The sequence below is a fragment of the Loxodonta africana genome, chromosome 15 (genome assembly GCF_030014295.1).
Source record: "Loxodonta africana isolate mLoxAfr1 chromosome 15, mLoxAfr1.hap2, whole genome shotgun sequence".
Classification (NCBI taxonomy): domain Eukaryota; kingdom Metazoa; phylum Chordata; class Mammalia; order Proboscidea; family Elephantidae; genus Loxodonta; species Loxodonta africana.
Window position 1 is genome coordinate 78,697,169 of NC_087356.1, and position 23,169 is coordinate 78,720,337.

General features: G+C 40.2%; 1 protein-coding gene across 15 annotated transcripts in view; it reads left to right on the forward strand.

Annotated features, from left to right (window-relative positions):
* Nucleotides 1–7,732: 7,732 nt before the first annotated feature.
* Nucleotides 7,733–23,169, forward strand: part of IFT46 (intraflagellar transport 46) — a 39,002-nt gene continuing 23,565 nt past the window's right edge. For 6 of the 15 annotated variants that reach the window (XR_010318013.1, XR_010318010.1, XR_010318011.1 and 3 more), the window contains exons 1-10: nt 7,734–7,900; nt 8,603–8,699; nt 10,696–10,775; nt 13,289–13,431; nt 15,135–15,209; nt 15,376–15,469; nt 15,760–15,852; nt 15,918–16,046; nt 18,196–18,317; nt 18,678–18,744. Coding sequence is in view for 7 of the 15 variants with exons in the window: in XM_064268984.1 (XP_064125054.1) it covers nt 10,731–10,775; nt 13,289–13,431; nt 15,135–15,209; nt 15,376–15,469; nt 15,760–15,852; nt 15,918–16,046; nt 18,196–18,317; nt 18,678–18,744 (768 nt within the window). In the remaining 8 variants the exon portion in view is untranslated. Of the gene's footprint in view, nt 8,001–8,602; nt 8,700–10,695; nt 10,776–10,796; nt 12,601–13,288; nt 13,432–15,134; nt 15,210–15,375; nt 15,470–15,759; nt 15,853–15,917; nt 16,047–18,195; nt 18,318–18,677; nt 18,745–19,449; nt 23,161–23,169 lie in introns of those variants that run through there. The other 9 variants (XR_010318016.1, XM_064268985.1, XM_064268988.1 and 6 more) reach the window with 8 other exon arrangements.

The following is a 23,169-nucleotide window of genomic DNA, read 5'->3' on the forward strand; positions in this document are numbered from 1 at the left end:
TTGAGGCAAACTGGAGTCACACCAGCAAATTAATTTTACCAGCAGCTAGCAAAAGGAGACAATAAGGGCTAGAACCTTCAGAGAGACTGTCTCCCCAGTTTGCCTAAGAGCCAGGTATTTAAGGGTCTCAACAAGGAGAGGTCTCGATGTTTATTCATGACGTCTTTGGGCAAAGGGCAGAGATTTCTGAGAAGGGACTGAGTTACGTAAATGCGGGTGCGCACACAGGATTTCTTCAAGATGGAAGTCCTTTGGTTACCCTTGACATGACTCATTATGGGATGTGTGGCGCACTGGTTCCCTTCCACACCTTGCCCCTCCAATGGGCTAGGGAAGGTCAAACGGCGGTTACTCTTACTTCTTTTGTGCATGGTCTGCACCTGCAAGATCTATATCAACAGTTTATTAGCAACATCCTAGAACATTTCAGTTTGTTTCACCCCATAGCCGGAACATTACGCAGTGATAAAGAACAATGATGAATCTGTGAAGCATCTCATAACATGGATGAATCTGGAGGGCATTATGCTGAATGAAATAAGTCAATCACAAAAGGATAAATATTAATAAAAATTATTTTTAAAAAAGGACAAAAGATTGTATGAGACCACTACCATAAAAACTCATGAAAAGGTTTACACACAAAAAGAAACAATCTTGATGGTTATAAGGGAAGGGAGAGGTGGGGATGGAAAACACTAAACAAACAATAGGTAAGTGGTAACTTTGGTGAAGGGTAAGACAGTATACACAATACTGGTGAAGCCAGCATAACTTGTAATGCTCCATTGGGAAACCCTGGTAGCGTAGTGGTTAAGTGCTACAGCTGCTAACCAAGAGGTCAGCAGTTCAAATATACCAGGCACTCCTTGGAAACTCTATGGGGCAGTTCTACTCTGTCCTGTAGGGTCACTGTAGGGTCGGTATGAGTCGGAATCGACTCGATGGCAGTGGGTTTGGTTTTGGTTGGTAATGCTCCTTTGTGTGTATGTTCCACAGTTTGTTTATCCCTTAATTTGTTGATAGGCTTGTTTCTATCTTTTTGTGATTGTGAACAGTGCTGCTGTGAACATGGGTATGCATATGTCTATTCGTGTGATGACTCTTACTTCTCTAGGATATATTCCTAGGCGTGGGATTGCTGGATCATATGGTATGTCTATTTCTAGCTTCCTAAGGAAGCGTCATATTGCTTTCCAAAATGGTTGTATCGCTTTGCATTCCCACCAGCAGTGCATAAGAGTTCCAATCTCTCCGCAGCTCCAAAATTTGTTATTTTCTGTTTTTTTGATTCTTGCCAGTAATGCCGGGGTGAGACCGTATCTCATTGTGGTTTTGATTTTACATTTTTTAATGGCTAGTGATCAAGAGCTTTTCCTCATGTGTCTGTTAGCCACTTGAATGTCTTCTTTGATGAAGTATCTGTTCATTCCTTTGCCCATTTTTTAATTGGATTATTTGTCTTTTTGTTGTTGAGGTGTTGAAGTATTTTATAGATTTTAGAGATTAGGCTGTTGTCGGATATGTCAACCAAAAATTTTTTTCCCAGTCTCTAGGTTCTCTTTTTACTCTTTTGGTGAAGTCTTCGATAAGCATAAGTGTTTCATTTTTAGGAGGTGCCAGTTACCTAGTTTATCTTCTGGTGTTTGTTCATTGTTAGCAATGGTTCGTATTCTATTTATGCCATGTATTAGGGCCCCTATCATGTCCCTATTTTTTCTTCCATAATCTTTACAGTTTTAGGTTTTATGTTTAGGTCCTTGATCTATTTTGAGTTGGGTTTTGTGCATGGTGTGAAGTATGAGTCCTGTTTCATTATTTTTTGCAGATGGACATCCAGTTTTGCCAGCACCATTTGTTAAAAATACTTTTTCCCCATTTAATGGACTTTGACCCTTTGTCAAAGATCAGCTGACTATAGATGGATGGATTTACATCTGGGTTCTCAATTCTGTTCCATTGGTCTATGTGTCTGTCGTACCAGTACCAGACTGCTTTAACTACTGTGGTTGTATAGTAGTTCTGAGATCAGGTCATATGAGGCCTCCTTCTTTGTTCTTTTTCTCCAATAATGTTTTGCTTATCTGAGGACTCTTTCTTTCTGAAATGGTGACTTTTAAAGTTTGTGAATTATACCTAAAATAAAATAAAAAGCCTGTGCAAGAAGCAGGCAGTCATTGTGCTTATGAACATTTTGCAGATGAAGAAAACGATGACAGTTTAAGCAATTTACTTGACGTTTCTAGGCCAGTATGTGATGAAACCAGGACTCAAATTCAGTTTTCTGACTCTCTTGGTAGTTCTCCTGTGCCAGATTTCCGAGTATATTTGATTCAGCAGTTCTTCCCTATATTATTTTATCCCATATCTCACCCCTAACACGTTCACTTATGTAAAACCTATGTCTGCAACAGAGCATAACAGCCATCTTTTATTGAATGGTAATGCACTCAGTTGCTAACCAAAAGGTTGGAGGTTCGATTCCACCCACAGGGCCCTCAAAAGAAAGGCCTGGTGATATATTTAAAAAAAAATCAGCCATTGAAAATCCTATGGAGCACAGCTCTACTGTGACAAACATGGAATTACCATGAGTCGGGGTCGGCCAAACAACTGGTACTTCACACATATTATCTTTAATCCTTTACAAAATTCTGATAAGGACACTAGAGATCAAAGAAGTTAAGCAACTTAACAAAACTCACGCAGTCAGTAAACGGTAGAGCCAGGATTCAAACCTAGCTTTTCCTGTTATAACATATTACTGCTCTCTATCTCCTGTGTATTCCTTAATGTTTATGGAGCACTTACAATGTACCAGGCATTACTCTAAATCCTTCACACAGATTATCTCATTTAATCTTGACAAGAATTCTCTGAGATACCAACTGCAGTCCAGTTGATTCTAACTCATCATGACCCCGCGTGTGTCAGAGTAGAATTGTGCTCCATAGAGTTTTCAATGGTGTTTTGGAAGTAGATCTCCAAGCCTTTCTTCTGAGGCACTTCTAGATAGAGTTGAACCTCTAACTTTTTGATTAGCAGCCAAATGCACCATCCTTGAACTCCTCTCTGAGACAGGTACCATTACTATCCCCATTTTACAGATGAGAAAACCAAGGTACAGAGAGGAAAACTATTTATCAAAGGTCTCATGGCTAGAAAGCAGCATCAGTTCCATCTCAAATGGCCTTCTAAAAGAATTTTTAGAAAGCTAGCATATTTTTAAACTTTGCATGTCTGGAATGATATATGTCAAACTGTATTATTTATTTTTGTTACAAAAATAAACAAACCGGTTACTGTCAAGTTGATTCTGACTCATGGTAATCTCATGTGTTACAAAGTAGAACTGTGCTCTGTAGAGTTTCTTGGCTGTAATCTTTATGGAAACAGATTGCCAGGCCTTTCTTCTGCAGTGCCAGCCACTGGGTGGGTTCAAACTACCAACCTTTTGGTAAGTAGTCCAGTGAAAACTGTGCCACTGTCTTAGGCTGGGTTCTGTAGAGAAGCTAAACCAGTAAGGCATATAAATATATACATACATATATATAGAGAGAGAGAGAGAGACAGAGATTTACATCAAGGAAATGGCTCGAGTGGTTGTAGAGGCTGGAACATCCCAAGTTCATGGATCAGGATAGAAGCTTCACCGCAGGGGCTGGCGAACCCAAGATTGGCAGGTCAGAGAGCAGGGCTCTTGCTCACAGGCTGCGAAGATCGATGAATCCCAAGATTGGCAGGCAAGACTGAAGGTATGTTGGTAGCTCAATTCTCAAGAACTGGAGGGCAGATGAACAGGAGCCAGCTACAGCAAGTAAAAGCCCATGAGCCTTACCAGAATGTCCACTTATATTCGATGCAGGCCACATGCTCAAAGAAACTCGCTGTCAATTGATTGGCTACTCACAGCAGATCCCATCTTGGGGGTGATCACATATCAAATCTCAACAGGGAAGTGATCGCAAGATTATACAATTGTCAAAACACTGAGAATCATGGCCCACGCCAAGTTGACACACAGTCTAAACTATCACAGCCACCTAGGGATCTTTTGTTTGAAAAGCACACGTTTCAAAACACATTAACAAATTCTTAATTAAAGAAGAAGTAAAAATCCCATTTGGAATTATTGCCCTATTATGACAGCTTCCAGGGGCCTCTAAGATGAATCTCAGAAACTCAGCAAAGACCAATTGAAGCTAATTCTTTGCAAATACAACATTCGCCCAAATAAACTGCAGAAGAAAAGACATTCCCGAGAGTATGCTTCGTGAGGAGTGTCTTAGAGGCAGTACATTGTAATGGTTAGAAGCAGAGACTTGGGGATCAGACTGGCTGACCTGTGCTTGACTCTTCTTTCTAGCACTCACTAGCTGGGTGATTTTAGCTAAGTTACTTTAACTCTCTATACCTCAATTACCTGATCCATAAATTGGCAGTGACCTCACAAGGTTGTTAAATTAGGTAGTAAATTAGATTATATATTCAAAGTACTTCTACTTAATAAGACTCGGTCATTTTTATTGAGGTGAAATTCGCATAACATAAAATTGACAATTTTAAAATGAGCCATTCAGTGGCATTTAGTACATTCACAATGTTGTGCAACCATCACCTCCATCTAGTTCTAAAACATTCCATCACCCCAAAAAGGAAACCCCATTGCTGTTAAGCAGTTGCTCCCCGTCTCTCCTTCCCCCAGCCCCTGAGCTGTTGTTCCTGTCAGTAACAGATCACATAAACCAAAAAATTTTGCAGTTTCATTTTAAACCAGAAGTCTCTCGAAGAAGGTACTTCTCATTTTCCTTTTTAAAAAATATAACCAAAGAGTATTTATTTATTTATTAACTAAGACTTTATCTTGAGGACATAACTAAAGTTTCTCAGCTTATTTTCCTTTTAAAGCCACTTTCCTGCTTTCCTCTGGAAGGTTTTCAGGGCCAAATTTCCAATGTTCTTTTCTTTGTTTCTCTCTCCTGAACTTCCAAAATGAATTGTGTCTGCAGTTTTTGAAATATATGTTCCTTACATCTTCATTCTCTCATTCCTTTATTCACCCACCCAAGGAGTATTTTTAAAGTGTCTAACACTTGCAACCACTACCAGTCAGACAGTTTGTTGTACTGTGGTGGCTGGCGTGTTGCTGTGATGCTGGAAGCTATGCCACTGATATTTCAAATACCAGCAGGATCACCCATGGTAGACAGGTTTCAGTGGAGCTTCCAGACTAAGACAGACTAGGAAGAAAGGCCTGGCGATCTACTTTGGAAATTAGCCAGTGAAACTCACATGGATCACAACAGAATATTGTTTGATATAATGCTGGGAAAGGAGCCCCCTAAGTTGGAAGGCACTCAAAATACACAGTGGCCGTAACAAAGCACACAGACTCGAGAATACCAAATATTGTGAAGATGGCACAGAACCAGCAATGTTTAGTTGCCTTGTACATGGGGTCACCATTAATGGGAGCTGACTCCACGCAGCTAACAGCAAAAATATATGCAATGCACCGACCCTACGAAGAGTTTTAAAATTAATTCACACAGACCCTGCCTTAAAGAAGCTCATGGACATATTTAGTAAAAAAAAATACAGGACACCTGATTAAATTTGAAGGTCAAATAAAGAACAAATAATGTTTTAACATAAGTATGTCCCATGGAACAGGATAGCATGGAGGGGAAGTATTATCATGTAATAATGTTGTTGTTGTTAGATGCTGTTGAGTCAATTCCAACTCATAGTGATCCTATGTACAACAGAACGAAACACTGCCCAGTCACGTGCCATCCTCACAATCGTTGCTATGTTTGAGCCCATTGTTGCAGCCGCTGTGTTACTCCATCTCGTTGAGGGTCTTCTTCTTTTTCGCTGACCCTCTACCAAGCATGATGTCCTTCTCCAAGGACTGGTCCCTGACAACATGTCCAAAGTAAATGAGTAAAGTCCCGCCATCCTTGCGTTTAAGGAGTATTCTGGCTGTACTTCTTCCAAGACAGATTTGTTCATCCTTCTGGCAGGCTACAGTATATTCAACATTTCTTGCAAACACCATAATTCAGAGGCATCAGTTCTTCTTCAGCCTTTCTTATTCATTGTCCAGCTTTCGCATGCATACGATGTGACTGAAAATGCCGTAGCTTGGGTTCCAAATCTAAAACCCAAACCCATTGCTGTCGAGTCAATTCTGGCTCATAGCGACCCCACAGGACAGAGTAGAACTGCCCCATAGAGCTTCCAAGGAGCGCCTGGTGAATGCAAACTGCTGACCTTTTGCTTGGCAGATGTAGCCCTTAACCACTACATCACCAGGGTTTCCTAGCTTGGGTTCGGCGCACCTCAGTCTTCAAGGTGACATCTTTACTCTTTAACACTTTAAAGGGGTCTTTTGCAGCTGATCTGTCCCATGCAATACATGTATGATTTCTTGACTGTTGCTTCCACAGGGGTTGATTGTGGATCCAAGTAAAATGAAATCCTTGACAACTGCAATACTTTATCCTTTTATCATGGTGTTGCTTACTGGTCCAGTTGTAAGGATTTTTGTTTTCTTTACGTTAAGATGTAATCCCTACTGAAGGCCCTAGTCTTTCATCTTCATCAGTAAGTGCTTCAAGTCCTCTTTGCTTTCAGCAAGCAAGGTTATGTCACCTGCAGAACACAGGTTGTTACTGAGTCTTCCTCCAATCCTGATACTACATTTTTCTTTATATAGTCCAACTTCTAGGATTATTTGCTCGACACACAGATTGAAGAAGTACGGTGAAAGGATACAACCCTGACGCACATCTTACCTCATTTTAAACTACGCAGTGTCCTCTTGTCCTGTTTGAGTAACGGCCTCTTGATCTCTGCACAGGTTCTTCATGAGCACAATTAAGTGTTCTGGAATTCCCATTCTTCACAATGTTATCCATAATTTGCTATGATCCACACACTCTAATGCCTTTGCACAGTCAATAAAACACAGGTAAACATCCTTCTGGTATTCTCGACTTTCAGCCGTATTATATTATATTATAATGTAATATAAATCCATAAAAGGACATAGAGAATGTTGCGGGAATATTACCTGGAGAGTCTGCCTAAATGCTAATTAGACTGATCTAGGAGGAATAACTGGAAATTATGGATAGCATGGCAAAGACTGCCAGAAGGACAAACAAGTCTTGGAAGAAGTACAGACAGCGTGCTCCTTAGAAACGAGAATGGCGAGGCTTCGTCTCACTTACTTTGGCCATATTATCATGAGGGACCAGTCCTTGGAGAAACACATCACGCTTGGTAAGGTCGGCGGAAAAGAGGAAGACCCTCAACAAGATGGATTGACGCAGTGGCTGCAACAATGGGCTCAAACATAGCAACGATTGTGACGAAGGCGCGAGACAGGCCGTGTTTGATTCGGCTGTACATAGGGGCGCTATGAGTCGGAAACGACTCGATGGCACCTAACAACAGCAGGAATAACTGCATGCCCAATGATCCTCTTCCTAGGGAAAAACCATGTTTGCAGATTGGAGAGCTCTTTATAAAAGCCGAAATTCATCAGCCGGCTCTGCCACCCGCAGCCGCTAGATGCCGCTACAATCTTATCTCCTGAAACCATAGACAAACAGGTGAGCCGGCCGCCCAGAGAGACTCTGAGCCGCTCTAGGCCCTCCTGCCTGCCCAGAGATCCTTCGCTGGAGGAGGCGGAAAGCGCGGGTGAGTGGGGGAACTCTCTCGAGAGTGAAAGGAAGTCTCGCGATGTGATTTTTGCCTAGCGACTGACAACAGACGGGCTGCTCCAACTGGAAGCCCCAGAGTGACCTGGCCGGCCTGTAATTGGAGTGAGACCCCAGTCCTAGGCTGGGGTTCTTTCCATATAGAGGAGACGGATTCAGAGGGGCTACAGGTAATTAGTACTCACCCGAGGAGAGAGGGAGCTGCCTTCCTCCATTCCAGAGGAGTGTCAGAAGACTGCCTTTCTCCCTGCTCCCTACTCCTCTTCCCAGGTCTGTGGCACTCTTTCTTTTCCCAACCTCCCTAACCCTCCATCAACCATTCTGTTTGCTTTACTCCCAAGGAACTTAGGTGGGATCCTTCTTGCAAGACGGGGTTGGAGGATGGGGTGATGCTTTCGGTATTATTGGATGGGACCGAGAGTCTGGAGTTTACTCTCTTCGGGCACCCCTCCCCCAGAAGTGACTCCAGAAACAGAACTCTTACTAGAGCCTCTACAGCTTCCCCTGAGAAATCCTTCAGCCTTGGGGACATTGACCGAGCCAGAGGAGAGAGCCGCCATCTACATCAAAATACCGTTCTGTCCTTGCGCCTGTTTTTTACAGCTTTGGGGAGCTGCTGCAGAAGTTGGCTGTCGTTTTCCTCCACGGTTCCCCCTTGCCTAAGCTAGTCTGCCAGCATTTCCTAAATAAGGGCTACAGCAGAAGGACTTAACAGCTTGACCTGGGGCCAAGAAGCCATAAGAACAGTTTGGTTGAGGGTTAAGATTTTATGCAAAATTCGTGTCTTGGGTGAGGAAGGAACCAATGCTGGTTTGAAATTGCACCTCATAGCAGAGTACTTAATGTCCTGTGTTATGTCTCCTTTTGCTTAGACCAAGATTGTTGAAAACCAGACGTATGATGAGCGTCTAGACATTAACGACTCTGAAGAGGTTGCAAGTATTTATACTCCCTCCTTAGGGCAGCAAGGTAAGAGTGAAATGAAGAGGGAAGAAATGGTTCTCGGAACAAAGAGCAGGATGGATTCATGGTTGTTGCCAAGAAGTTCCTATTTTATAACAGCAAATATTGGCTTTCAGAGTCAAGTTACTACACTTGCCATTATTTCTGTTTGCTAACTAGTTAAGAGGGGAGAAAACATTGCCTCCCAGATTGTAGGGTCTTCCTCCAACCCTACTGAGATTTCTTATCACCATTTCCATCATGATAACATTCTGCTCTGCTTACATTCGGGCAAGGGTTCCCTGGTTTTTTGTTTTTAACTTAGCATAGCTAGCTATGTTTTGCTTAGCTTTGAAGGTGCTTTCATAATCTGCCTATAACCTGCAGTCCCAATCAAAATCTCCCTGGAATATTTTCAGAGAACTTGACACCATTCATTTATTCAATGAACATTTTTTGAACACCTACTACATGCCAGTATTTTGCCAGGCACTGAATGTACAATGTTAAACCGAAGACATTGTCCCTGCCATCCTGATGCTTATAATCATGAGAGACAGATGATAAATGAATAAACTAATAAGCATAATTACAACTGTGATAAGTGCATTGATGGAGGAAATAGTTTGCTGTTATGGAGAATAATGGTGAGGAGGGGGCCCTACTTTTTTGATAGGGTGGTCAAGGAGGTGACATTTAAATTGGGGCTGAAAGATGAGAAGGAGCCAAGCATTGAAGAAAAGTAGACCAGAAAGAGGGAACAGCATGTGAAATGTAAGAAGCCCCTTGAGGCCAGAAAGAACTTGGGTTAGTTTGAGGACCTGGAAGAAGAGCAGCATATGGTAGCGGGATGGTATGTGGTCAGATCAGGGACAGGGGCAGGAGGCATAACAAGCAGAGCCTTGGAGTCTGAGTTGTTGTATGTGGAATGGATTGAAAGGTGAACGTGAGGAACCAATTAGAAGGACTGTTGTAATGACTGACTTGAGATGATAGTGACTTGGACTGTGGTGAGGAAGTCGAGAATAGAAAAGGCAAGTACAAACTATATTGTAGTATAATCACTAAGGCTTGCTGCTAGGTTGGCGTTTTGTTGAGTTAGGAATCAAGCATGACACCCACGCTTTTGACTTGAACATGTTTAATGATGCTCTCGTTAGCTGCAGATGTTATAATTAAGTTTTTAGTCTTGGCTAACTTAATTGATGCCCCTCCCACCAAAGTAAATAAATAAGTTTTTAATTTGCATTTATTTGATTTAGAAATCATTTAACATGTTTTCATGCCAGTTACTATGTTGCATCTGATTATACTTTTAATTGTTCAGAATATTTTCATTGCTCTTGTTTTATGGACACTGATTTAGATTCAAATTTGTGACTAACTGTTATTTGCCAGGCACTTGGCTGCTAACCAGAAGGTCAGCAGTTTGAATCTAGCACCTGCTCCTTGGAGACTCTATGAGGCAGTTCCACTCTGTCCTATAGGGTCGCTATGAGTGGGAATCGACTTGACAGCAGCAAGTTGGTTTTTTTTAGGTCCATTCCTTCCACATATGTTTTCTCATTGAATCATAAGTCCTGGGTGGTACATACGCTTGACCCCATTTTAGAGGTGGGAATACTGAGACTCAGAGAGCTTAAGTTATTTTGTCCAAGTGATTGAGCTGCCCTTTAAACCCAATCTTCTAGTTTTAAATCCAGCACACGTTTCCCTTTACTAGTTATTGACTTCATGTTTCCAATGTGTAAATGAAAGGCAGAGTTTATGTTTTTTATGTAATGGCAGATAATTGGTTGGTATAATGTCTCACGCAATGCCTTGAGCATAGTAAATGCTGAGTAAGTATATCTTGGATTGGATTGACAGAACCATGATTAGAACTGAGTCTCCTGTCCTTTAGCTAAATGTTCTTATGAATTCTGTTTCTGCATAAAATAGAGCATAAAATATCATAAAATAAAAATACTTTTCTTTAAAAACCACTTTAACAATAACCTTAAAGGGAAAATTTTCTTCTAAGGACCTCCTCATTCTGCCCATCTTCCTAACAAGACTATGGCCGATAACAGCAGTGACGAGTATGAAGAGGAAAATAACAAGGTGCGGTATAACCCACGACTTCTGGTGGAATTCCTGCTTTGCGTTTTTAGTAGTTAGTTTGAGATACACCAGTTCAGCAGTAAACATTTCCTGAACACTTACCTCCAGTAGTTCGGTATCTTTGAGCTCATAGGAATCAGGGCAAAAAGCCTTAAGATTCTCACTCTTCCTTCAGGAATAGAGCCTACCATTAGAGCTGACTTTTGGGTGAGGAATTTCATATTATGTAGGCCAGCGTTTCACAGACTTTACTAATCACAAGAATCAAGTGGGGTACTTATTTAAAAAAAAGAAAACAGATTTTCAATTCCCACCCAAAACTGCTGAGTCAGAATCTGGTAGGTAGAAGCCTGAAGATTTACATCTTTAACAAGCAACTCCAGCTAATTCTTAGAATAGTGTAAGTTTGGAATTATCAGTTTAGGCATTTTTTCATTGTTAACACTTGTGATGCTGCCAGTATTTCGTGAAAGAGATTTTAATTTTTTTAAAGTCTTAAGACCCAGATGTCCCTTTGTTTTTCTATGAACCTAGAGAATCACTTTGATTCTGAAAGAAAGATGCAGAATTACCTATAACTCTGGCCAGATAGGACCTTAGTGTTGCACATGTATTCTGCTTACAACATTTGTGTCCAGCCTTAGCTCATGAGCCGATGGTTATATTTTAATTGTCCCTCCAGAACAGGAGCTTTGGAACTAAGGTGAAGAATATTTGAAGTAATGCAGAAAGCTGTAGTGATATAGACAGGTTTCATTAAAAGGTAACGTTGTAAGGTGATCCTACCCCACGACTAGCATGCTATTTTACTTTAAAATGGAAGTATAGGGGGAAGAAAATAGGGCCATTAAGATTTGGTTTCAGTATTTCTTGTATTTGGAGTTTTTATTTTTAGTATTGTTGATGCAGTGGTAAGTTTATATGGTTTTTAACATCTTACACGAAAGGTAACTTTTCTAGACATTCATTTGTGGTATATAAAATCTTCTCCCTTTATATCATGGGTTTTGTAAAGCACTACTTTGAAGAAGCAGACAAAAGAAAAGTGAACAGTTTTACTAAATTGACCACCTAATTTTGTTTATCTGTCCGAAATTCTTTTCTTCTAGTCTTCATTATGCCTTGACCAATATTCAAGACACATTTAATCTTTCCAGTTAAAATGTGCTCAGAATCAGCAGTAAGGATCTATTTTTGAGTAATTTAACAATCAATACTCTGAAAAGCCCTTCTTGCCAAAACTGCTTCCCAAGTGACCAAGGATAATTTTAGCAAATTTTGAATTGAGAAAGAAGTTATAGTAGTTTCTTATCAATTGTATGCCAGTAAGGCATAAAACCAGAAACATAGTCACTGAATAAATTCTACAACTATGTGCCATTATCTGTCATACACATTACAGGTTAGTTAGAATATATTTTTATCTATGTATAATATATGTTATTTTTAGAAGAAAATGTGGCCAAAAGCAGTTTTTGATGTCCTGTAACGTGTCACAATTTTATGTGCCAGTAGCTGCTTTACCATAAAAAACCAACCAAATAAAAAAAAAATTAAATTATTTTTAAAAACTGGAACCAAATGTCTGTTAACCTCAATATAAGCCATATGGCATATGAAAACCAAGCTTTCAAGATCTACTTTTAAAGGGGACCAATTGATCATCCTTCAGGTCCTAAGGGAGGGCATGCCACAGGCTCCAGGCCACAGGGGCAAAGACATGAACCCCATTCCAACTGCCTCTGCAAGCCCCAAGGACCACCAGGCCTCTTCTCATGGACTTGAGAGGGTGGAATGGTATGTAGAGAGTCAGAAGCTCAGAAATGTAGGTTGTAATGCCAAGAGCAAAATAGTCTCTCATTTGAGATGGAATGTATAGTCACAGTATTTATGGGGGAAGAGAAGGGAAATATGAATAGGTCGGATACTGTTTGGAGAGAAACACCACTGATGGAAAACCCGCAGTCTCTGGAGCTGCTGGTCAGAATTCAGGCACAGCCTTGATTATGATTTTTTTTTTTCTTCTCATAGCTACAAGCAGCTTATTCTAGGCTGTCTTGTAAATTAAATAAATACTTTCTCCCTATGATCTTTATTAAGATCCTCTAAAATTTGTCTTTCCTGCTTCATCTCTTGTTTCCCCCCAGAATAATTAGAGTTGCCATCCTCCACCTCAGAAGTCCCTAAGTTTTAGGGTTGAAGCTGACTAGATGGTTTATGCAGAACTCTCAGGCACTCCTAAGTGATAGGTACCATAGATATAAATCAGAGACTTTATATGCAAGCCTCAAGGAAATAAACAGAATATGGTTATAGAAAGTGGGAGCCCAGTTTGTCGTTAAGCAGGAGCAGAAGAAGGCTCTCAGGGCCCTTCTGGGGAGTGCCACCTGGTCTTTCTGGTGATTTGGTGCCAGGTGTTGGGATATTGGTTAGCACAACAGGAGGGAGCTAGGTAGGGTACGCTTGAAGTTCTCTTTATGTGACTTTTCCTTACCTTCCCTGCCCTATCTCAGGAGAAGAAGAAGACTTCACAGTTGACAGCTCAGCGAGGCTTTAGTGAAAATGATGATGATGATGATGATGACGACGATGACTCATCTGAAACTGATTCGGATTCTGATGATGATGATGAAGAGCATGGAGCCCCTCTGGAAGGGTGAGGAAAGACTCCCTGCCAAGGACACCCAAGCCGAGGGGGAAAATGCTTCCTTTAAAACGCTGGGCTGAGAGGGTATCAATTAAAAGCAAAATTCTAGCCTCTCTTTTGGTCTTCTTCAGAATTTTCAGTTGTCTTAGAAACACAGCATGAGTTCTCATTCCTTTCTGATTCCACTGCCTCATTGAGTCCTATAATGTCCTTGCGCCATCTAAAACATGTGTGAGCTAAGGGATTGCATGAGGTTTTGCTGAGTAAATCTAAAAGATGGTCAGTGCCTTCAAGGAGCTCACATTCTGGGAAAGAGAAAATAAATTTATGTATATACAAAGCATTTCTGTGTAGCCAGGAAAACAACATACATGCACACAAGCATTTCTATTTTAGGCTCAGATCCTTTTTGGACAGGTAGAGAAGAGGTGCTTGAGGAGCCTCCCATTGAGGCAAAATGTTCCTGAATGAGGCTTAAAAATTTCACCCTGTTCCAGCCCTGGTGGTAGATTACTCACAACCCAGCTCTTTAACGAAATGGACTCTAAGGCCCAACCATTTAAAACGCAGTGACTGATAGCCAATCAGCAGATTCTTTCCAGTCATTAAAAAGTCTGAGGCAGCTTTTTATGCATTGGTAAAGAACAATCTCTAAGAGATATTGTGACATTTTTAAAAAAGTATAGAATAGTGTTTATGGCATGTTAAAATTGCATAGACAATCTCTGGAAGGGTACGCTAGAAACTAATAACAGTGGGTAACCTTTGGGGAGGAGAACTTGGTGGCAAGGGGACAGAGGTGGGAGGGAGACTTAGGCTTTCGCTGTATACTTTTCATACCTTTTATTTTGTATCATGTGCATGCATCGTTTAGTAAATAAAGCAGTTTGATAAATAAAAAAAAAAAGTTACCTTTGTATTAGCCACCTGTGGGTAGGCATGAAATAAATTAGGCAAATATTTAACCTCCGGACTGACTTCCCATCCTTCCCAACTTACTTGATGATCATATCCTACTTCCCTAAGTTACATGCTAGGGACACATAAATTTTAAATCATTAATTAATTTTTTTGTTAAGCAACACACCCGAAAGAACCTTATTAATAACCCTCCAGGTCACTGAAATACTTTGCCAATGTTCGTTACATCTTACTCAATTGTAATTAATCTTACGTGTTCTACTGTTTTTTACAGCAGAATATGCCTTTTCATGTATCAACATAATTTACAATTAATTTTTAATAACTGTAGTATTCAGTTTGGCACATCTAACCATCCCCCAAATGTTGGATATTTTAGTTGTTCCAATTTTTTACTATTATAAATAACACTGTTAAAAAACATTTTTGTAAAAACTATTTTTTTCCTCAGGGCAAACTGTTTCTGTATTAAAAATGTAAATCTCTTATTCCACCTTCTGTCTTTATCTCTTTCATTCACAAAAAGGGAAAACCATTTATGCTGCATTTTAAAGACAAAGTCATGTTTTGGATTTTCCTCAGCTCTCTTCTTCATTGTCAGATACAACAGAGTTAATTATAATTTGCTTTAAAGTTGCTTTGCAAATCCCCCAAAAAAGGTAGATTGGGAAGGAGGCAGAAGCTAGGTTCAGGGTCATGTGCCCTGAGGTTAGAGTAACACATGGGCCAAACCAGGACCCTGCAATGTTGGCTCATTGTCTGGCAACCCTAAATGGTATTTCCTTTCTCAGGGCCTATGATCCTGCAGATTATGAGCACTTGCCAGTTTCTGCGGAGATTAAGGAGCTCTTCCAGTACATCAGTAGGTAAGTGACGAGAGCCTCCCCTCGTACCCTCCCCACTCCACCTTGTCCCAAAATTCTCCTACCTTCTAGTCTGAGGTAGAGCCTTCTCCTTAGATTTTTTTTAGCCTGAATAATAAAATAATTGTCTCTGAATGTTTGCCTCCACCTTCCCTTGGCAATATCGTAGGTACACACCTCAGTTGATTGACCTGGACCACAAACTGAAACCTTTCATTCCTGATTTTATCCCAGCTGTTGGGGATATTGATGCATTCTTAAAGGTACAGTCAGTATGTCCTAAAAAAAATGACTCCTTAGGTGTTTCTTCTGACCTCTCTGTTACCCTAACGATTCCAGTAACTTCCTTGACTTGAATTAGCTACTTAGATATGTATTCTTCATTTCATTCACTTCATTCTTAACCTTGATCTCTACCCTAAATTGTACTCATTGCTCTTAGATAGTACTAAATTACCTCATTATATTAAACATTTGTCATGTATTTGCCCCTTAATTTTCTATTACTTCAGCCTTATATTTAGTGTCTTATATATGACTTTTTTTTTTCTAGATAGTATTTATACAGCATGATTTACAAGCATACTCTTTTAATACTACTGGTAATGAGCCAGAACTGTCCTTCCTCTTCACCTTATTTGAACTAGTAAGTATATCCCTATTATGTCCCTCCCATTTTTCTCTCTGATTTCTTACCTTTCCCTTTACCAGGTCCCACGTCCTGATGGAAAGCCTGACAACCTTGGCCTGTTGGTATTGGACGAGCCTTCTACAAAGCAGTCGGACCCTACAGTGCTCTCGCTTTGGTTAACAGAGAATTCCAAACAGCACAACATCTCGGTAAGATACTAGCCTAGTACAGGTCCCAACTGGAGTGAGCTGAGAGCGGGGGCCTTACTGGCATTTCTAAAGTTGACTTACTGTCCATCAAAAGGGATCGCTATAGTTTAGGTCCAGTCCTATTTTTTGGTGCAAACGATTAACATGCTCCAAAAGGTTGGAGTCTACCCAGAGACACCTCAGAAGAAAGTCTTGGTGATCTGTTTCTGAAAAATGAGCCGTTGAGAACTCTGTGGAGCACAGTTCTGTTCTGACACACATGAGGTTGCCATAAGTAAGGGTCAGCTTAACCACAACTATGTTTTTTTTTTTATGGTTTCAGTCCCATCCTATTTTTTGTAACAGTGTCTTAGTTATCTAGTGCTGCCATAACAGAAATACTACAAGTGGATGGCTTCAACAAAGGGAAGTTTATTTTCTCACAGTAAAGTAGGCTAAAAGTCCAAATTCAGAGCGTCAGCTCCAGGGGTAGGCTTTATCTCTCTGTCGGCTCCGGAGGAAGGTCCTTGTCCTCAATTGTCATCAATTTTCCCATTGTCAAGGAGCTTCTCAGGTGCGGGGACCCCGGGTCCAAAGGATGTGCTGTGCTCCTGGTGCTGTATTCTTGGTGGTATGAGGTCCCCAACTCTCTGCTTGCTTCTTTTTTATCTCTTAAGAGAGAAAAGTTGGTACAGGCCACACCCCAGGGAAACTCCCTTTACATTGGATCAGGGGGGTGACCTGAGTAAGGGTAGTGTTACCTACCCTAATCTTCTTAACATAAAATTACAATCAAAGTGGAGGACAACCACACAGTATTGGGAATCATGGCCTAATCGAGTTGATACACACATTTTTGGGGGGAACATAATTCAATCCATGACATTCTACTTCTTGGCCCCCCAAAAAATCATATCTTTGCAAGATGCAAAACATATTCAGCCCATCATGTCATAGCAAAAGTCTTAACTCCAAGTCCAGAATCCAGAAATTCCTCTTCATCTGTGAAATTTAAAATACAAGTTATCTGCTTCCAAAGGTACAATGGCAGAACAGGCACAAGCCAGAAGTTTCCGTTACGAATGGGAGAAACTGAAGGGAAGGAAGGCATAACAGGCACCAAGCAAGTCAGCAGAACACACTACATTAGTCCTCAAAGCTTTGAAAATAATTCTCTGTTCTCTGAGACAACTTACACAATGGCCCTGCCCTCCAGGCTCTAGGTATTGGCCACACTCTCCGGATTCCAAGTGGAGGCGCCTTGGCCCTGGGCTTCAACTCTACCTTCTAGGCCCACTGGGACAGCAACTCTGCTCCCTCGGCTTTAGGCGAGCTATTCTCCTAGTCCATCTGAGTGGCAACTCCGTGGACTCACAGCTTTAATTAAAACTCACCGTTTTAAAATGTACAATTTGGTGGTTTTTAGTATACTCAGAGCTGTGCGACTATTACTACTATCTAACTTAAGAACATTTTCAGTGCTCCAAAAGAAACCCCGTACCCATTAGTTACTATCCATTTCCCATTCTAATTCCCGTAATGACTTCATTCCTTCTTATATCTAAGTAATATTCCACTGTATGGATATACCACATTTTGTCCATTCACCAGTTGTTTCCACTTCTATTAATAATGTTGCTGTGAACAGTCATGTACCAGCGTTTGTGTGGGCATGTATTTTTATTTCTCTTGGATATATGTATATACATATATATATATATATATATGTACATATATACATATATACATATATACATGAGTGGAATTGCTGGACCATATGGTAACTCCGTGCTTAACATTTTGAGGAATTGCCTAATTGTTTTCCAAAGTGGCTGCACCATTTTACAAAACCATCAGCAGCGAGTGAGAGTTTCCGTTTCTCCACATACTTGCCAGTACTTGTTATTGTCTGTCTTTTGGATTATAGCCGTCCTAAGTGGGTGTGAAGTAGTATCTCATAGTGGTCAGTCCAGCCCTGTTGGCCTGCCCCAATGCTGTGGCTCTAGCGAATTTTATCAAGGTTTCCTATAACCTTCATTTGGTTGCTGTCAGGCTTCCCTCTTCATCAGCTACCTCGTGTATACAATAGCAGCAGATTTGATGAGCCACTCTGTAAAAACAAGAGAGCCACTTTGGCACTGCCAGGCAGGCTTTCCCCTTATTTTTCTAGCAACATATGAAAGTAAAGAGCCTGGAAGATGCAGAAAAAAATCCCAAAGCCATTGACACATGGATTGAGAGCATCTCTGAGTTACACCGTTCTAAACCCCCTGCGACTGTGCACTATACCAGGTAAGAAATGCCACATTCCTCTGCAAAGTAACTCACTGCCTTTCAACACCTGTGAACCCACTGCTTCTGAGAAGAGACCCAAAGGCTGGGGTCATATTTCATCAACCTGAGGTCCTGTGGGACCTAGCGGTTATAGACTCAGATTGCAAATATAAAGATTGTGGTTTATCTATTATCACCTCTGAGCCAGCTCCTGTAAACCCTAGGCCCTGAGAAAGTTTAGTTTGCCCCAGCCTAGGTTCTCCTGAAATTCTAATATCCCAGATGGAGAGCCTCTCCTTTAGCCTAGAATAGCCTTACCCAGAGATTACCAATGTCATCAATCTGTGTTCTTTTTCATATTCACTTCTATACTTTTAGGCCTATGCCCGATATTGATACACTGATGCAGGAATGGTCCCCAGAGTTTGAAGAGCTTTTGGGCAAGGTGAGTGGAAAACAGGAGCTAAGAAATTGTGGCATTCACTCTAGGGTCCAATGTCCTTTCTCTTCCTTTGTTGTTGTTTGTTGTCGAGCTGATGTGGACTCAGTGCGACCCTATAGGACAGAGTAGAATTGCCCCACAGGGTTTCCTAGGCTGAAATCTTTACGGAAGTAGATCTCTAGGTCTTTTCTTCTGCAGAGTGGCTGGTGGGTTCAAACTACCAACCTTTTGGTTAGCAGCTGAGTGCTTAGCCATTGTGCTATCAAGGCTCCTTCTTATTATCTTTTAAATTGAAGTATAATATACAATCAGAAAAATACCCATATCATAAATCTATAGCTCAGTTGGTTTTCACCAACTGAACATAATTGTGTAACCAGGACGTCAGGTCAAGAAATAATATGTTGCTAGCACCCTAGCAGCCTTCTTGCGCTCCCACTGCTAACCGCTGTCCTGATTTCTAACAGCATACATTAGTTTTGCCTGTTTTTGTACTTTATCTAAACCCAATCATACAGAATAGGCTCTCTCATATCTTTTTTAGTTTTCCTCACATTATGGAAGATTCTTCCATATTGTCTTGTGTGGTTCTTGTTCTTGTTATGATTACTTCATAGTATATATATATATTTTTTTTACAAATAATGCTGCTATGAACTTTCTAACGCGTCTTTTTTTTTTTTTTTTTTTTTTGTATTTTTGGTGAAGGTATACACAGCAAAACAGGTACCCATTCGGCAATTTCTATACATAACGTTTATTGACATTGGTTATATTGTTCAGTTTGTGTCAACATTCTCATTATTTCTGCTTTGGTTGTTCCACTCCCATTAATTTAGTCCCAATCCCTGCCCCTGCCCCAAACTTCTCATCTGTACTTTAGGATAACTGCCATCCATTTGGTCTCGTATAGATAATCTTTTAAAACAGCACAGTTCTCAAGAGTGAAATTCTTTACCTTTTGAGCTAACCTGCTATTTAATATATAGGTGACTTCTGGGGATAGTTTTGGTTCAGAGTTTAAAGGGTTTCTCAGGGCAGTAGTCTTGGGATTCCCCCAGTCTCAATGGATCTAATAAGTCTGGATTCTTTGAGAATTTGAAGTTCCATTCCACATTTTTCCCCCTTCCTATCAGGATCCATCTATTGTGACCCTAATCAGAACATTTGGTAGTGGTAGCCAAGTACCCTCTAGTCTTCTGATCTCTAGGTAGAGGAAGCTGTTGTTCATGTGGACAGCCCTGTAGTCCAGTTCCTTCTCTGATTCTTGGATTTTCTTTTGCTCCGGATGAATAGAAATCAATAGTTGTATTTAAGACGACTGCTGTCAAGCTTTTAAGACCCTCTAACAAATGTCTTTTGATGAACACGTATAACTCCTGTATTACTATTTTAGGCTCCACCTTCTTCACAGGAGGTGTTTATGTAATTTTAAGAAGCTGATATCCCTTTCATAATTACCCCAAATATTTAAAAATACCCAGGAATAAATTTAATAAGAAGTTGGTAAGACCTTTTTGAAAACAAATTATAAAACTCTACTGAAGGTTATAAAACAAGATTTGAATGAATTAGGAGCCAAATCATGTTACTGAATGGGCGGATTCAGTCTTAAAAAGCTGTCAGTCCTCCCCAATTTACTATATACTACTTCAATCAGAATTTTCACTTTTTGAAATTGACAGATTGATAATAAAGTTTTTCTTAGAGAATTAATTTTCAAGACTAATCATGAAAATTTAGAAAAGAGAAAAATGAAGGATTTGTCCTGTCAGACATCAGAAACATAAATTTGTAATAAATAAATCAGTAATGTACTAGCATAGCAAGAGACAAATAGTTAAGTGACACATAGTAATCTGGAAACAAACCCATGTGTATATGGAAATTTGGTGTATAAGAAGGGTAACATTTTAAGTGATTAGAGATAGAATGAAGTTGTGGTGAGACAATTAGCTATTCATTTGAAAAAAAATTAAACTATGTTTTAATTTAAATTTAATTTAAAAATTATATGTGTTAACCATATAGATAAATGAATTCCAAATGAATTAAGGAGTTAAAGTGAAAAAAAAAAAGCTATATAAATACTTTAAGATAATCTAAAAGAAAACTGGTCCAACAACACGGTTGATGCTTCTATTCTAGCTCCTAGTTCACTGTGTAGTATCTAGGGTCTTAAAAATTTGCAAACTGCATTCCAGGGCACAACAATTGATTTCTATTTGCCTGGAGCAACAGAAGAAGGAGAGTCAGGAATGGGAAGGGAAAATGGTTTGTGTGGCTAACTGCCTCCATGAACAACCGCCTCCTTTGCCATGAGACCAGAGCTGTATGGTACTTGGCTACCATTATTGAACACTGATCCAAGAGTCTGTAGAAGAATCCTGATCAAAAGGGAGAAAATGTAGAACAGAATTTCAAATTCCCATGTAATCCAGGCTTTCTGGAGCCATGGAGGCTGGATGAACCTCCAAAACTACTGCCCTAAGATAACCTTTAAACCTTAAGCCAGATATATCCCCTGAAGTCTTCTTAAAACCAAACAGTAGTTTAGCTCAACCAGTAAAGAATGTCTGCCTTGAGCATTGTACTCTTTTAAGATGTATCTGTATGGGATCAAATGGACAACAGCAGCTCAAAAGATCAGAAAGGAAGATTAAGGGGCAGTAAGTGTATGTTTATGGGGGAAGGAACAACTCCGAAAAGAAGAGTGAGAATGGTTGCACAACTTGAAGAATCTGATCACTGTCACTGAACTGTACCACATAGAAGTCGTTGAACTGGTGGTGTATGTTCTGCTGTGTATATTCTCAACAATAACAACAAAAAGTAAAATAAACTGTACATAAATAAACGGGAAAAACAAGAAAGTAAAAAAAAAAAAAGGTTTTTAAGTGAGGGGAAGAAGAGAGACCCCCGTAGGGCTGAAGGACAGTTTTGAAAAATACATATGCATCTCTGGGGGGTGAGAGGAGGAGGCACAGGGACTTTTCTAGGGTGATAGAAAGATTATCTTGATGTGGATGATGGTGAAATGGGTGTATATATTTGTTAAAATTCATCAAGTTGCATTTTACTGTATGTAAATTATACCTCAAAAAATCACTCAGGATTAAAAAAAAGAAAAGAAAATGTAGGAGAAATATTTATATTGTCAGAACGGTTAGGTATTTTCTAGCGTAATAAGAATCTTAAAAGCCACAAAGGGGAATGTGTGGTAGTGTAGACTCCTAAAAATGAATTCTGAGTACCAACAGACACTAGAAACAAAGACTATAAACCAAGTTCACAGAATGACAGACTGAGATATAACAGACATATCCGTGCAAAGAGCTCTTAAATATCAGCGACAAAACTGAGCACAGCTCGTTCACAGGCCTTTCCTGACCGTCACGTTCAAACTTGCTAGATGCCCCCTCCCACACTTCCCATCCTCTTTTTCTGTGTTTTCTCCGTAGCACTTACCTCCTGACATACTGTGTACTTCACTTACTTTCTTTTTGTTTCTCCCCCTACTAAAATGTACACTCCATAAAGATAGGGATTTTTTTTTTTTTTTACATGTATATTGAGGAATTGTTTGTAAAAGCAAAAAATTTAGAAATAGCCTTTTTCCTCACAGCATTTTAAAGCTATATGTGAGGACATATACCCGATTAGGAGATGGTAATACATCCATTCAGGGAAGTACCATACAGTGGAATACAACGTGGCCTCCGGAAGAGGGAAATATGCTCTGGTATGGAGAAATGTCAGTGGCATGTTGTTAAATGAACAAAGCCAATGGCAGAGCTATACACACTCGTTTTCAAAAAGGAGAAAAATTTTTTAAGAAGTCAGTGGTTTTTAAACTTCCAACATGATTTTTTAGGGCCAGAGCCTGTCCCCTGAGTGATATGTCATGTACATTTTCTCTGTTCCTATGGTACCCAGGTACCATCAGGCATTATAACACCAAGTAACTGTAAATACTTGGTCATAACCTGGGACCATTTTCTTCTTCACAAATCCACACAGGAAGACAGCGTGGCAGACTGTTTTACTTATAAAATCTTTCGGCTCGAATAGAGTATCTGCTACTTAGGCAGTTAATGAATGTGACCAACTCCATTTTACTGATCAGGAAAAAAACCAAAAAAAACAACATGTCCTATGCTAAACCAAGAAAATAAACCCGTTGCCATCAAGTCGGTTCTGACTCACAGCAACCCTATAGGACAGAGTTGAACTGCTCCATAGGGTTTCCAAGGAGCAGCAGGCGGATTCAAACTGCTGACCTTTTCGTTAGCAGATGATCCCTTAACCACTGCGCCACTAGGGCTTCTGTCCTATGTTAGGAGTCCTTTTCCTTCAGAAGGAGAGAATGGTCCTGTGGGGCGCTGAAACGTCAGCCTTTTGATTTTGGCCCATCCTGTGTTCCTTCCA